The sequence below is a fragment of the Polypterus senegalus genome, chromosome 16 (assembly GCF_016835505.1).
Source record: "Polypterus senegalus isolate Bchr_013 chromosome 16, ASM1683550v1, whole genome shotgun sequence".
NCBI classification, from domain to species: Eukaryota; Metazoa; Chordata; class Cladistia; order Polypteriformes; family Polypteridae; genus Polypterus; species Polypterus senegalus.
Genome location: NC_053169.1, coordinates 34,733,884 through 34,747,931, shown reverse-complemented (window position 1 = coordinate 34,747,931; position 14,048 = coordinate 34,733,884). Strand labels below are relative to the sequence as shown.

Sequence of the window (14,048 nt, the reverse complement as noted above, 5' to 3'; positions counted from 1 at the left end):
AGTTAAATGACCACCTCAATAAACATGCTATTCTTGATAAATTTCAGTCAGGCTTCAGAACAAATCAAAGCACAGAAACTGCACTCGTTAAAGTAGTAAATGACTTGCAAGAGAATGCAGACAGAGGCCATTTATCTGTTCTCATCCTCTTAGATCTGAGTGCTGCATTTGACACCATTGATCATAATATTCTTAGAAATCGCCTTAGTCAATGGGTGGGCCTCTCTGGCAGTGTCTTAAATTGGTTTGAATCCTACCTGGCAGGGAGAAAATTCTTTGTGAGTTGTGGTAATCAAATCTCAAAGACACATGATATCCAATATGGTGTTCCACAAGGCTCTATCCTGGGTCCGCTGCTTTTCTCAATCTACATGCTTCCGTTAGATCAGATTATCTCAGGGCACAACGTGAGTTACCACAGCTATGCTGATGACACACAGCTGTAATTATCAATAGCACCTATTTCTGAATGGATGAATAGTAATTTTCTCAAACTAAATAAAGAGAAAACTGAAATTTTAGTAATTGGCAATAATGGATTCAATGAGGTTATCAGAAATAAACTAAATAAAAAGACGGAAGTAAAAAACTTAGGGGTAACTGTTGACTGTAATCTGAATTTTAAATCGCATATTAATCAGATCATTAGGACAGCATTTTTTCACTTAAGAAACATAGCAAAAGTTAGACGTCTTATATCATTGAAAGATGCTGAGAAATTAATTCACGCTTTTGTTTTCAGTAGACTAGATTACTGTAACGCACTCCTCTCAGGACTACCCAAAAAAGACATAAATCACTTGCAACGAGTGCAGAATGCAGCTGCTAGAATCCTAACTGGGAAAAGAAAATCCGAACACATTACTCTAGTTTTGATGTCACTACCCTGGTTGCCTGTGTCATTCAGGATTGACTTTAAAATTCTGCTTATGGTTTATAAAGCCTTAAATAATCTCGCTCCATCTTATTTATCGGAATGTCTGACACCTTATATTCCAAATCGTAACCTTAGATCCTCAAATGAGTGTCTCCTTAGAATTCCAAAAGCTAAACTTAAAAGAAGTGGTGAGGCGGCCTTCTGCTGTTATGCACCCAAAATCTGGAATAGCCTGCCAATAGGAATTCGCCAGGCAAATACAGTGGAGCACTTTAAAACACTGCTGAAAACACATTACTTTAACATGGCCTTTTTATAACTTCACTTTAACTTAATCCTGATACTCTGTATGTTCAATTCATCATAATAACTATTCACAGTGGCTCCAAAATCCATACTGACCCCTACTCTCTCTTCTGCTTCTTTTTCCGGTTTCTTTGTGGTGGCGGCCTGTGCCACCACTACCACCTACTCAAAGCATCATGATGCACCAACATTGATGGACTGAAAGCCAGAAGTCTACGTGACCATCATCATCAGGTCCTTCCATGAAAACCATAAATACAAAGAGGACTGTTTGACTTATGTTAGGTAGATTGCCCAGAGGGGACTAAGCGGTCTCTTGGTCTGGAACCCCTACAGATTTTATTTTTTTTCTCCAGCTTTTGGAGTTTTTTTTTTTCTGTCCACCCTGGCCATCGGACCTTACTTATTCTATGTTAATTAATGTTGACTTATGTTTATTTTTTATTGTGTCTTCTATTTTTCTATTCTTCATTTTGTAAAGCACTTTAAGCTACATTTTTTTGTATGAAAATTTGCTATATAAATAAATGCTGATTGATTGATTGATTAATTAAGTTTATTTTGAAACGGGTCTAGAATACTTATTGGCTTCATTTGTAAGTTAAGTATCAAATGTAGTGTCACTTGCTCATCTGGGTCACATTTACTGTATATGATCACAACAAAGATTTGATGACAGTCATCACCAAAAAAAAATAATCCATTTGTTTTAAAAATTTTGCCCCCTATAAACCTTTGCAAAACCATTTGAAACTGACTTTGCAGTTAATTTCTGCATTGCTGTCTACTAACACTTATTCAACCACATGCTGTCTGCTATTGACAATGCTCTTTTATGAATGAAGCCTGTTCAATGTCTTCATTCAGTTACAGCCCAGTACCTGCTGTCTGTTTCATTCTGTAATGGTCATTTCTCTTAATTTAACATGTTAATGTTTCCACTTTTGTCCTAATATTAATCAGCAAATAATTTTTTAGTGTCAGGAGATTGTTGTATCCATGAAATTTAATTGTTCTTTTTTTATCTAGCTTTTATGTCATGGTTTCATCCCGTTTCCAAATGCGTGGCTACTAATCCTAGTGCATAGTTTTTATATTACTCCCTCCCGCTCAACATATATTCACTCATTTCCTAAAACCAATTATTGCAATAAAGCTTTACCTAAGGCAGTTTTCAAGCGCAGAGCTAGGGCATTCATAATAAAAACTTCACTTCCCAGAAACCATCGCTCCCAGAATGCGCACGCTCACGTGGATATTGTTATGTTCAAGCGTCATTGCTTACAAATCTTTACGTTGAACCCAGCATTAACTGTTAAGCGCAACGTACGCTTATTCGCTTTATTAAAGAACAATTCTTCTTGGAATGATAGGTACGTGAAAACCTTACTGTTATATCAGCTCTTGTGGTTTCATTTTCATTTTTATAAGGCTGAATTGTCTAACTTCCTTTATGTCTCCTGAGTGTAAACAACTGCTGACATTAAATTTGATTGACGCTGTCAATACAAGTAAAATAAGCGCATAAGGTGGAGAAACATGACATGAAAATCAAAAATATTTGTCTGGTATATTTCTAAGATCGAGTAGTAAATAAACCACTTGCACTTTGTTCGAAAATATTGGCACATGACAAAACTTTTATTCTCAGGCATTTTATGTTTGAAAATGCAGACATAATAATAACAATAATAACAACAATGATAATAATAGTAATGGATCAATATTAATAATTTGAAGTGAATTTCATTGTAAATTAAGGGCACGTTCTGTTCTTATACACCCTAGTAGTTAAAAGAAAAAAAAAGAATAGTTTGCTAGTTTAGCTGGTGTGGTGGAATTGAGCCTGAGTCTCCTGTGTACAAAGTTCATTCTTAAGCGTTGTATTTGAGAATGCACATGCATACAGCCCAGTTCTCATTGTCTAGGTAATTCCGTTTTGGAACTGTTATAAAATAGTTCTTTTCTTTGTTTTTGATCAGTGAGGATGTTAAAGTTTAAAAGTGCATTTCGCAGTTTGTAAAATACCGCGTGGATTATTTTCCTTTAACATTTTTATAAGTCTTGTAACATCAAAGCAAAATTCAAATTGTTTATTCTCAGCAGTCTGTAGATTATAATTATTCACTTTTCAACAACAATCCTTTTAAACATCTGGGAAAAGTTATTTTCATAAATACATATACGGTAATGTTTTTTTACAACTGTGTTCATCGCTAAGATGAACCAGTCATTTTAACATCGCATCTTTAAACACAGTCTGGACAACTCAGAAGAGCTTCTACTTTCATATTTCCAGTTGTGCAAGGCTCCGGGACTATGGGGTGATAACCACTTCTTTGATTTCTTAGTCCCAGTCCATAGCGAAGGAGTGACATGCCAAGCTGAGATGTTCAAGCACTTAGTGTCTTTATATTTTACAACTACGCAACAAACGTAACCTAAGCGCGTAGTAGTTAACTTAACTGGTGACTCCGTAACATTTTTTTATAACCTCTCTATGCTAGTAACTTGACTCACATTCCCACTTAAGAGAAAGATCTGCCCGTTAAATACCCCAAAGATGCATGATCCCGTTCCAATACTGATTAATCCAATTTTGGGCTGTGGTGATATTGAAGGGATTTGACTTGTGGGGCATCAGCAGAGATTGTACTAACAACTTTGAGTGCAAAACAACTCTGGACAAGGTACCCTCCATTGCAGGGTCCACTCATGTACACTCTTAACACTCTTAGTCTATCAGGCAGGTATTTGGACCCAGAACTGTAGAAGCACGAGTCACTGCACCTGCACCAGCAGTAACTCTTTTGACTTAATATGGAAGTAGTCGAGTCATTGTTTTGCAGTGATGGTGTGCTCTCTCTGACTACTAAACAGGTGAAAGGTGCATTCTTAGTACATGAACATGTTTTTCTTTTTATAATTTATGTGCAGCATGGTTCATTTAAAAAATTACTCTTTCTAATACAAAGTCATTGGGGAGCAGAGACTCTTCAGGTATGAAGAACACCAGGGCAGCAACCAGTTTTTTTATAGCGTGTCATGAGACAAATTCACAGACACACCTCATGCTCAGTCATTACAGAACAATAAAGAGTGTGATGATAAACACATGTTAAGGAGTTTAGGAGGAAACCATAGAACAATACCCAAGTAGTATCTTTAAATTTCTGGTGCTAGTCATTTAATATTTTCTGGACTGAAATGTTTATATACTGTGCTTGGAGAAAAAAAGAAGAACTCTGCACAACAGCACACAGTCCATGTCCCAAGTATGAGGGAGGGAGCATCCTGAATTGTAGTTGCTTTATGGCCTCAGGACCTGCAGAGTTTGCTATTATTGAGGAAACAATGAATTAAAAACCAAGTAAAGGATTTTTACAGGAGATCTGTCTGTCAGCTGAAGCTTAGTGGAGGATGTGTGATATAATAAGACAGTGTTTCGAAACCCAGGTAAATCAACAGCAGAATGGCTTAAACAGAACAAATTTATGGTCTGCAGTGGCCAAGTCAGAGTCTCTGAATTGGATGGCATGATCTGAAGAGATCTAGCTGTCCTCAAAGAGTCCACCTTAGAAATGGAGATATCAGTTTTTTAAGGAGGAATGATATAAAATTCCTGATTAGCAGCTATAGGAAATATTTGGTGGAGGTAATGTCTGGTAAAAGAGGTTCTACCAGTTACTTAATACAAGAATTCACATGCTTTTTCCACTTGAAATGCTTAAATGATGTATTAATGTCGACAAGAATAATTACGGTTGTTTGTGTGTGATTAGTTGAAGCAGATTGTGTATGTCTATTATTGTGACTTAGTTAAAGGTCACACCGTATTTTTGTGAGTAATTAAATCTAGGTAATTGGAAAGGGTTCACAAAAGCTTAATTACAGTGCTTGGAGCAAGAAGTTTTGGCCCCATTGTTAAGGATACATTTTTTCCATGATGCTCAGATTAGTCAGATAATGTTTGTGCAAAACAGTTTTAAAATTTGACAAAGTGTCTCTTTTAGATTGTAATTAGAGCTTTGCCCAGGTTTATTCTAAGAGCACTGTTTATTTTTATCCTTGTGCCACTCCAAGGTCACTTTACTCTTCTCTTTGGGATCATTGTCTTGCTGAAAGAATCACTTTTGTTGGTGCTTAATTTTTTTCAGTGGACTGAACCTGGTTCTGTTGCAGTATGTCATTGCATTTTCCACTATCAGTTTATCTTTCATTTTAAACACGTCTAGTCCCTTCTGGTGAAAAGCAGCCCCACATCATAATGCTGCTTCCAACCTATTTCACTGTAGTTTTCATGTTTTTTGATAAATGGGCAGAGTTACATTAGTGCCACACATATCCCTTTGAACTTTTTCCAAAAATGTCTGTCTTGGTCTCTTATCACAACACAAAACCTTTACAACATCCCAATTGGTTAACTCTCATGCTTTTTTTTTTTTTTGTAAACTCCAGACATGCTTTCAGTTATTTTGAAGTAGTGGGTTTTTTTTGTTTTAACCTCCCATTCAGGCTGATGCTGTGTTTGTCAGTTTTTTTGACTGTTGTACTTTTACTTCAGTTTTTGCCACTGAGCTCTGTCGTTCCTTGAAAGTCTGTTTGTTTTGAAGGATATCCTTTTTCAGGGCAACATCTGGATGGTTTGGCATAAATTTCACTTTTTTGGATTTTCATTTTTACAGCTGCCCTTTAGATTCACAACTTGGAAAATGACCCCATAACTGTGAGGCTTTATTTCAGAAACTGTGTCAGTTATTTTAATGATTCACTGGTGGAAGTTAATTGTGATCCAACTGTGTTCTCATTAGGCCATTATTTTTAGCTGTTTAAAAAACATGGACTAAATACTTATGCAAATAGCACACCTTTTGTACCTTGTGGCGGACAGCTGGGGATTCAGCCCAGCCAGGACACCTGGGAGGACCAGGAGAAGGACAATACCTCCCTCGGGCCAAAAGGGGTCAGCCGCCCTGGTCTGCGTGGGGGCCACGGGAACAGAGTTTGGAAGCTCATCCAAGTTGGGGCCCGTGGTCACTGCCAGGGAGCGCCCGGATAATTATGGAGCCCTGGAAGGCAGCACTTTTGCCACACCAGGAAGTGCTGCCGGACGAGAGAGTCCAGGTACGCCTGGAATGCTTCCGGGTGCAAGGGCAGCACTTCTGCCACACCAGGAAATGCTGCCGGAAGATCATCAGGAAGCTCCTGGAGCACATCCAGGTGAACTCTAAAACAGGCCGCCTCACTCCATTCAAGGAACTAGAGTCGGGTGGAAGAGGACGGAGCTTGCGAGGAGTGGAGTAGAGGCGGCAATAGAAAGAGAATAATAATAATAATAATAATAATACATTTTATTTATAGGCGCCTTTCAAACACTCAAGGACACCGTACACTTTACACAACACCCAACACACAATACAGTACAGTGTTTACATAGAGAAGGCAAGTTTAAAAAGATGAGTTTTAACTGAAGACTTAAACAGAGAGAATGAATTAATGTTTCTAATCTCAGGAGGCAGTGCATTCCAAAGTCGGGGGGCAGAACGACTGAAAGCTCTGTTCCCCATTGTGGAAAGACGAGCGGAAGGAACAGTCAATTTAATTGAGGAGGATGATCTAAGAGTACGGGAAGGGGTGACGATGTGGAGAAGGTTAGATAGGTATGGGGGGGCTAAATCATGAATAGCTTTAAAGGTTAGCAGAAGGATTTTAAACTCGATGCGGAACTTGACAGGGAGCCAGTGAAGTTGATGCAGAACAGGAGTGATGTGGTGAGTAGAAGGAGATCTCGTGATAATACGGGCGGCTGAGTTCTGGACTAATTGAAGTTTGTGAAGAGTTTTTTGAGGGAGACCAAAAAGAAGAGAGTTACAATAGTCAAGGCGAGAGGTGACAAGGCTATGAACAAGAACTGCAGCAGAGTGACGGGTAAGAGAGGGGCGGAGACGGTTGATATTACGTAGGTGGAAGTAGGCAGATCGTGTAATAGTATTGATGTGTGAAAGAAAGGAGAGGTTATTATCCAAGATGACACCAAGACTTTTGGCCTGAGAGGAGGGGGATAGAGTACAGTTATCAATTATAATAGGGAAGTTATGGGATTTGGATAATGTGGATTTTGTACCAATAAGAAGGATCTCTGTTTTATCACTGTTGAGTTTAAGAAAATTAAATGTAAACCAGTTTTTGATTTCGGCCAGACAGTCAGTAAGGGTGGTAGGTGGGAGGGTGATTGTGGGTGAAGTTGAAAAATAAAGCTAAATAAAGCTAAAAATAAAAATAAATAAAGGACTATGAGCCATACTATGAGGGTTGGTGCACTGACTGTATTGTGTGAGCAGGTGCAGAAGGAATTAAAAGTGTGTGTTTTCAACATCTGCCTGTCTTAGTGTCTGTCTGTGTCCGGGCTTCTTTCACAACCTTAAGATTTTTTTCTTGTGATAAAACAATTTCATGTTAAAAAACATATTCTGAGTTTTCAGTGCTTTGAAATAAAAATATGACAGAGAACAAAATTTCAGTGTAGAATTTATTTAGTAAAATTAGAGAATCTGAATACTTTTGCAACATACTGTTTTGTATTTAGATGAGATTTTAGACTAATTAATCCAAGAGAAAGCAGTAAAATTCAGTCATTCATCATGCATTGAGTGGAATTTCTATGCCAATATTCTTTCCCTTGTCTTTCTGATTGTATTGGGAAAAAAATACAAGCTACTGTTGCTATTTCTTTGGGTACTAACTGACTGGAGACAAAGTCAATGACTGTTTCTGAAAATGCAGCTCAAAGGCAGTGTCATTAGTTTGAATATTTACAAAGTGTGCCATTTGTAAGAGAAATCTGTAACTAGTGCTTTTTTCAATAACAAAATAATAAAGCGGAAATGCTGAAGGAATTTTGCTCTTTGTGATGTATTAAAACTTAAGCTCTTTTCTGACTCATTGTAAGAATGATAAATCGACAGTGCAGCACATAATAAAGGGGTTTTTACAGCTTAGTCATAGATATTGATGTTTTCTTCCTGACATTGAATATGCGGTATTGTTTGATTCCAATTTAAACAAGGCATAGAAATACCTGTTAGATCAGGAAATGCTTAGCAGTACAGAGTTCTGCTTCTGAGAAATAAACAAAAACATTAATTAAATTGTGAATTACACCAAGGACTGTTTTGATTTTTTTTGCTGGTATAATAAAGAAGTAATCTATGTCAGTTTATAGTTTTAAATCCATCAATTTTGTACATCTACTTACAAGAATTGTGCAGTGTCTGTTATTTCTGTGTGTTAAAATAGTTAATCATCCATCCAGTCATCCATTTTCTGAAAGTAGTAGTACCATTATCACCTGTACAGAGTAAAGTGAAATTATTTTTTTTGCTTGAGGTTGTTGATTTTCTGGCATTGACACTATGTGACCCTGAGCAAGTCACTTGACCTGTCTGTCTTCCAATGGGGAAAAAGAAAAGAATGTAACCATTTGTGTCATAAATGTTGTCAGTCACTTTGGATAAAAGGTGTTGGCCACATAAATAAATGTAAATACATGTCCAACTATCATGCAACAAGTTGTCACTTTAAAGTGCCTAGTCCATTGCAGTGTGGTATGTTGCTGGGTGCCTGTCCATGTGGCACATAGCAAGAGCAGACTTGGGAGTTGTTTTCAGTTGAAAACAGATCTTACATACACTTTATTTTTTTGTTTCTATGGGAGTATTGCAGAAATAGTCCTTTAACGGTTGATTTGAAGTGTCTATGCATACATAAATATTTTGTAATGCAAGTTTTTTTTTAGGTATAAGGAAGGAATGTACCCTGGATAGGATACCAGTTATTCTCTGGTCAAACACACATACAGGTTGGGATATGACAGGAATCTGAGTATCTAGCGAAAAAACACGTGGGTACAGGGAAAATGTACCTGTTATCACTGGTGGTGTGAGACAGCTGCTTAAAAATCCATCTCTCAACAATTGTATTAAATAAATGAAATTTTGAAGCAGGTACTCAAAGCTGTTGGTTATTTGCACTTTTTGGGTTTTATTACCCTATCTCACCAGTTACCAACAAACTTACCTCATATACCACCTGTAATATGAGGACTGTTGTCTATACTGCTTTAATGGTTTTTTTCTGAGTTCAGCTGGATTGGCTGGCAGTTTTGAAGGGCCGGAGCTGAAGTTTTTAACAGCTTGATATCACACATCTTTAATTGAGTTTACAAATTGCAAAAGGGATTGGCCTGCTATGGATACACTCAAAACAGGAAGCATTTATTAGCAGAGATCTGCCCCGCCACCAAAAATGATTTTACTGCTGGAATGTCATACTTGTTTAGCTCTCAGTGAACACCACATTGCTCCTAATCTATGCTGAATTATGAACCCCAGATTTCTCATTGCCAAGAATGCTAGCTTGAGGGAAAAGTTATTTGAATAAATTACAAAAAAATAAACCTTATTTTACAGTTGTAAGATTTGTTAACACCTTCTGCCACCTTTTCCTTGTATGGCTACTGCAATTTGTAACAATAACTTGTAACTAGTCTTCCCCAGCGACTCCCCCTCCGTAGTAGTGAAGCAGGACAGTAAGCAGAGCCCTGCCCGGTTCCCTTCTCCTGACATCCTGCTTCCCCTTCTCCTCAGCCCACAGCCTCTGTCTCGGATCAGAGCGAATATATTGCTCCTGCAAGTGAACTATGATTCTTAGCGTGATGAGAGAAGTCACAAAATCAACTGGAATGTTCCAGCAAATTATAGAAATAAAAAGTGATCTAAATCTGTTAAGTTGTTCTCTCATTCACTAGCTAACGTAAGGAATGCCCGAGGCTAGCGCATGTGTGAGGAGGGACCAACCTTGGCCCGCTGCATGTTTCTCGTATTCGCGCAAATAAATTGATACCACCCGTGATGCTTAATGCAAAGAGAGAAGTCACAAAATCAACCCAAATGTTCAAGCAAATTAAAGAAAACCCATTCTAAATCTGTTAAGTAATTCTCTTGTGAAAAGCGGACGGACATACAGACAGCAGATAGACGTTGGATTTTATATATGCAGAGGTGAAAGTTTGAGCTGCTACAGTATTATGTTCATCCATTCATTTTCTAAACCCACTTTTCATTACAGGGAAACAGGTATTTTAATTAGCAGATGTCTTTATCGAGATGTAATTAACAGGCCAACTCCAGAGCAGGGCCAGACAGCCTGAAGCTGCTGAATGAGCTGCAATTATTTTTTAATTTACTTTCTATCCTTTGGCAAGGATTGTTCACCAAATACTAGCCAATTCCCAAACATGATATGTGTTATCATCACTTTTTGATTTTGCTACTCCTCATAAGATGTTTTTCTGGCTATATTGTCAAAATCAGATGTATCATACTTAATTTTGAGGTTATTTACGTGGAAGTTCATTGTTAAAAGATGATCCTGTTTTATTGGTTGCTACACTGTAGATAAAAAATTCTGCTGCTCTTTTGAGTTGTCATAAATGAAATGCAGGTAAAAAGATAACTATAAAAATGATTTCACAACTGTGATACTGTGCTTTTTATTCAGTATACATTAATCTGTTGAAACGTTACTACATCAAATTAACATTTTTTCTCTATCATGCAATATTTTTAAATGTTTATACAGGCTGGCAGTAATTAGCAGTTTCCTAATGGTTAATGATTATCATTTTTTTAAGCTCACAAAAACCTTGGTCAAATCAAGGTATAATTTTATAGAAGATACAGTGACCAAGACATGAAGGTGGTGAATCCAAAAAATATTTACACCTTTAAAAATCCTACGGTATTAGGAAGAACTGGTTTTGGAAGACAATGCTATTTTAAATAAACTAGTTTACATAGGGAGTATGTTGAAATGTATTTGCCTGCAGTCAGTGCTGCATGCCAGTTATCGTTTTTTTGTTATTATTCTTCAGAACGGATTCATTTTGAGGTATGCGTGAAGCCACTGAGTCACTTCCTAAACAGTGGAAGAGTAGAAGTGCTGTCTGAAAATCTTACTAAACCTCATCATATATACTGTCTCTTCCACAGATACCATAGATGGTTTGCTTCATTTATAGTTTTTAACTGTGAGCATTCTGTCTTGTTGTTTGTGCAACTTGTTGTTCTATGGGCCAAGATGTGTAATTTACAAGTTGTTTTTTTCAAGTGCCACACACTTGTCTTGCTCTAAACTCTGTCAGAATATAATACTTTCACAACATTCTTAATACCATCATTATTTCTTTTACTTTGCTTTTTAGATTATTGGGAATGATTATGCAGTAATTTGTCTTCAATTTTTTTCCATCTGCAAGAGACCAATTGTTGCAGAGCCCTGATTCACACTGAAATTAGAATCTGATTCACTATCAGAATATTACAGAAGCACAAATAAGGGTATTCTAGAAAAAGCATTTAACACCATTCTTTCATGGAGTAAGCCTTCTACATGGACTGTGCCAGATATTAATTTTTAAAGATTATGATGGATTTGTTTTTATTATCAGCTTTTTTCAATAAACAGTATGCGATTACACACAGATTTATAGTATTAACCTGCACAAAGAATGACAAAATTTTGTTCAGCCACCTGTTAAGCTAATCATCTTGCATGCTGTAACAAGGATAGGGCCAACATTGCTGATCTTGTCTCTCTTTTTATTACCATTGACTGCTGGGGAGGCCAGATAAACTGTGTGCTTTTCATCATTGGTATAGCATTGTACTGTGGGTTTGTGTACAACAATAGCATCCTCGTGATCAATAAAGACCTGCGTAAAATTAAATTTTTATCACTGATAAAGAAAGCAAAGTCTGAACCATCTTAAGTAGTCATGCTGTGCATGTTCAATAAAACACATGCATGTTCTACAATTTTTCATGGCTGACATTAACTCTGTGTTTTGTGAGATGGGTATTGTGGAAATATTAAACATTGTTTTGTGATAGGGATATTTTATTATAAATGAATAAAAAACACTATATCTATTGTTGTCAGTGTTTGACAAAGTGTTCCTGTTAAATGAACATGGGGCCAATTTTGCAATTGACTTTCTAATACTGGCACTGGTATTCTACTGATTTCTGGTTTGTCAGATGGCTAAACACATAACTGGTATGATTATATGTGGTAACAGAAATAAATTTATTACATCAATAAATTATCTTTTTTAAAATAAGCATAAAGATCGATCTGTTCTTAACTCAATTTTTCTTTTTGTAAAAACTTGATTGCTTTGTATGGATTCCAATAAAATTAATAAAATAAAATAAAAAAAATAAATAAAATAAGCATAAAGATATCTTATAAACATATATATAGTACTATTGTTTGCAGTAGTAAGACATTTGTATTTTGAAATTATATCAGTCATCAACACCGTCATTGTGGAGTATAGGAGCTTTTGCATTTCTGCTGAGGATTATAGCATTAAAAATTAAAGTTAGGATTAATTGGTAATTCTACACTGGCTTAGTGTCAGTATGTCATGCAGTGGTTTAGCATCCTGTCCAAAGATAATTCCTATGACCATTTCTTTCAGGTTAAGATTTGGATTCTTGCTGCCTTCTAATTGAAAATGCAAATATGGAAATTGAATGCACATTGTATAGCACTGGGTAATAAAAATGGGATGTCAACGAAAGGATATTATACCACACCATACATCTACAAAATGTAATAGAAGTTGAAAATTGATTCCATGCTGAAATAGATAAATACAGGTGAAAATGGAAAGTTTGTCTGTTGAGCCTCAATGTGTGCTTGATGTATGTAGAGTAAACAGAGTTTGCAGTTAAAAGGCACATGAGCAAAGTTAGAGAGGATGCAGTGTCTTGGAAGGCAAAGCGGGTGTGAAAGTTACATACGTATCTAAGATACAATAAACGGTGAGGTTAAAATGCTTGTCTTTACTTGGGACTGAGGACGTTTGTTAGTCGAGCTTAAAACAGTTGAGCTTTTGTTTTCCTTGGATTGAGATCTTTTAATCCTTTGTGATGGAAGGTGTACAATTGGGATTCTAATAAAGAGAAAGCAAATGTGCTGTAATGGACCATCCCTATCATGTTTCTTGCATCAGTCTTTTCTTTCACTTGAACTGCAGGAGTCTCTATGGAAGAAACACTGTAAATAAAGTTATTTGAAATGCAGCAAGTTCACCATGAGATACTAAAATGTCCAGAACCAGATATCACCAGTATTGTTAAAGGAATAGTTCTGTGTGATGTAGTGACTCCTACTACCCAAGTATTTTCATTGTGATGAGAACTGTACACTGGTTCATGAAATAATCCAGATACAAACTGATGAAAGTGATTTATGATAGGGTCTTTAAATTATTTTGTGAATGATGAAATTAATGGTGTCAGTTACCTCTTTCATTCATAGATAAAATCTATATTACTGGGTTAACTATTCCAGGAAAGTATTAGGGTTTGCATGCTCAAATATATAAGGCTAAAGTCCCTGTTAGATCCTCAAGGTTGAATGAATGGGCCAATACCGTTTACAATGCATGCAAATAGGTTTCAATTTGATTATAACCTGAGAACTTTGTCTTACTTTTTCTAGTGTATTAGTAAGTTGTAATCTTTTACAGTTTATAAAAGTTGTCGTCTGATTGACATTATAAGCAAAAAACAGTAGCTCCTTTATTTCAAGGCCCATTCAGAATTTTCTACTAGCTAGCTTTGCAAAGCAAATACAATTCTACAGCTTGTGGAAATGAACACCATGTTAGTGACACTGTATTTAAAATACATCTTTTGTTAACTTTTTATTATACACCTTATTTCATAGATTGTATGAGGATGAAGGAATTACAGACGGTCATGCGGATGTTCTTTGTGACTGCCAGAATACTGAC

The 14,048-nt window shown here is 36.5% G+C and overlaps 1 protein-coding gene across 1 annotated transcript in view; it reads left to right on the top strand.

Annotated features, from left to right (window-relative positions):
* The first annotated feature begins 2,469 nt into the window (after positions 1–2,469).
* prkn (parkin RBR E3 ubiquitin protein ligase) overlaps positions 2,470–14,048 on the top strand; it is a 1,158,643-nt gene continuing 1,147,064 nt past the window's right edge. The window contains exon 1 of the mRNA XM_039738446.1: positions 2,470–2,556. Coding sequence (XP_039594380.1) covers positions 2,550–2,556 — 7 coding nt within the window. The 5' untranslated portion in view covers positions 2,470–2,549. The remainder of the gene's footprint in view (positions 2,557–14,048) is intronic.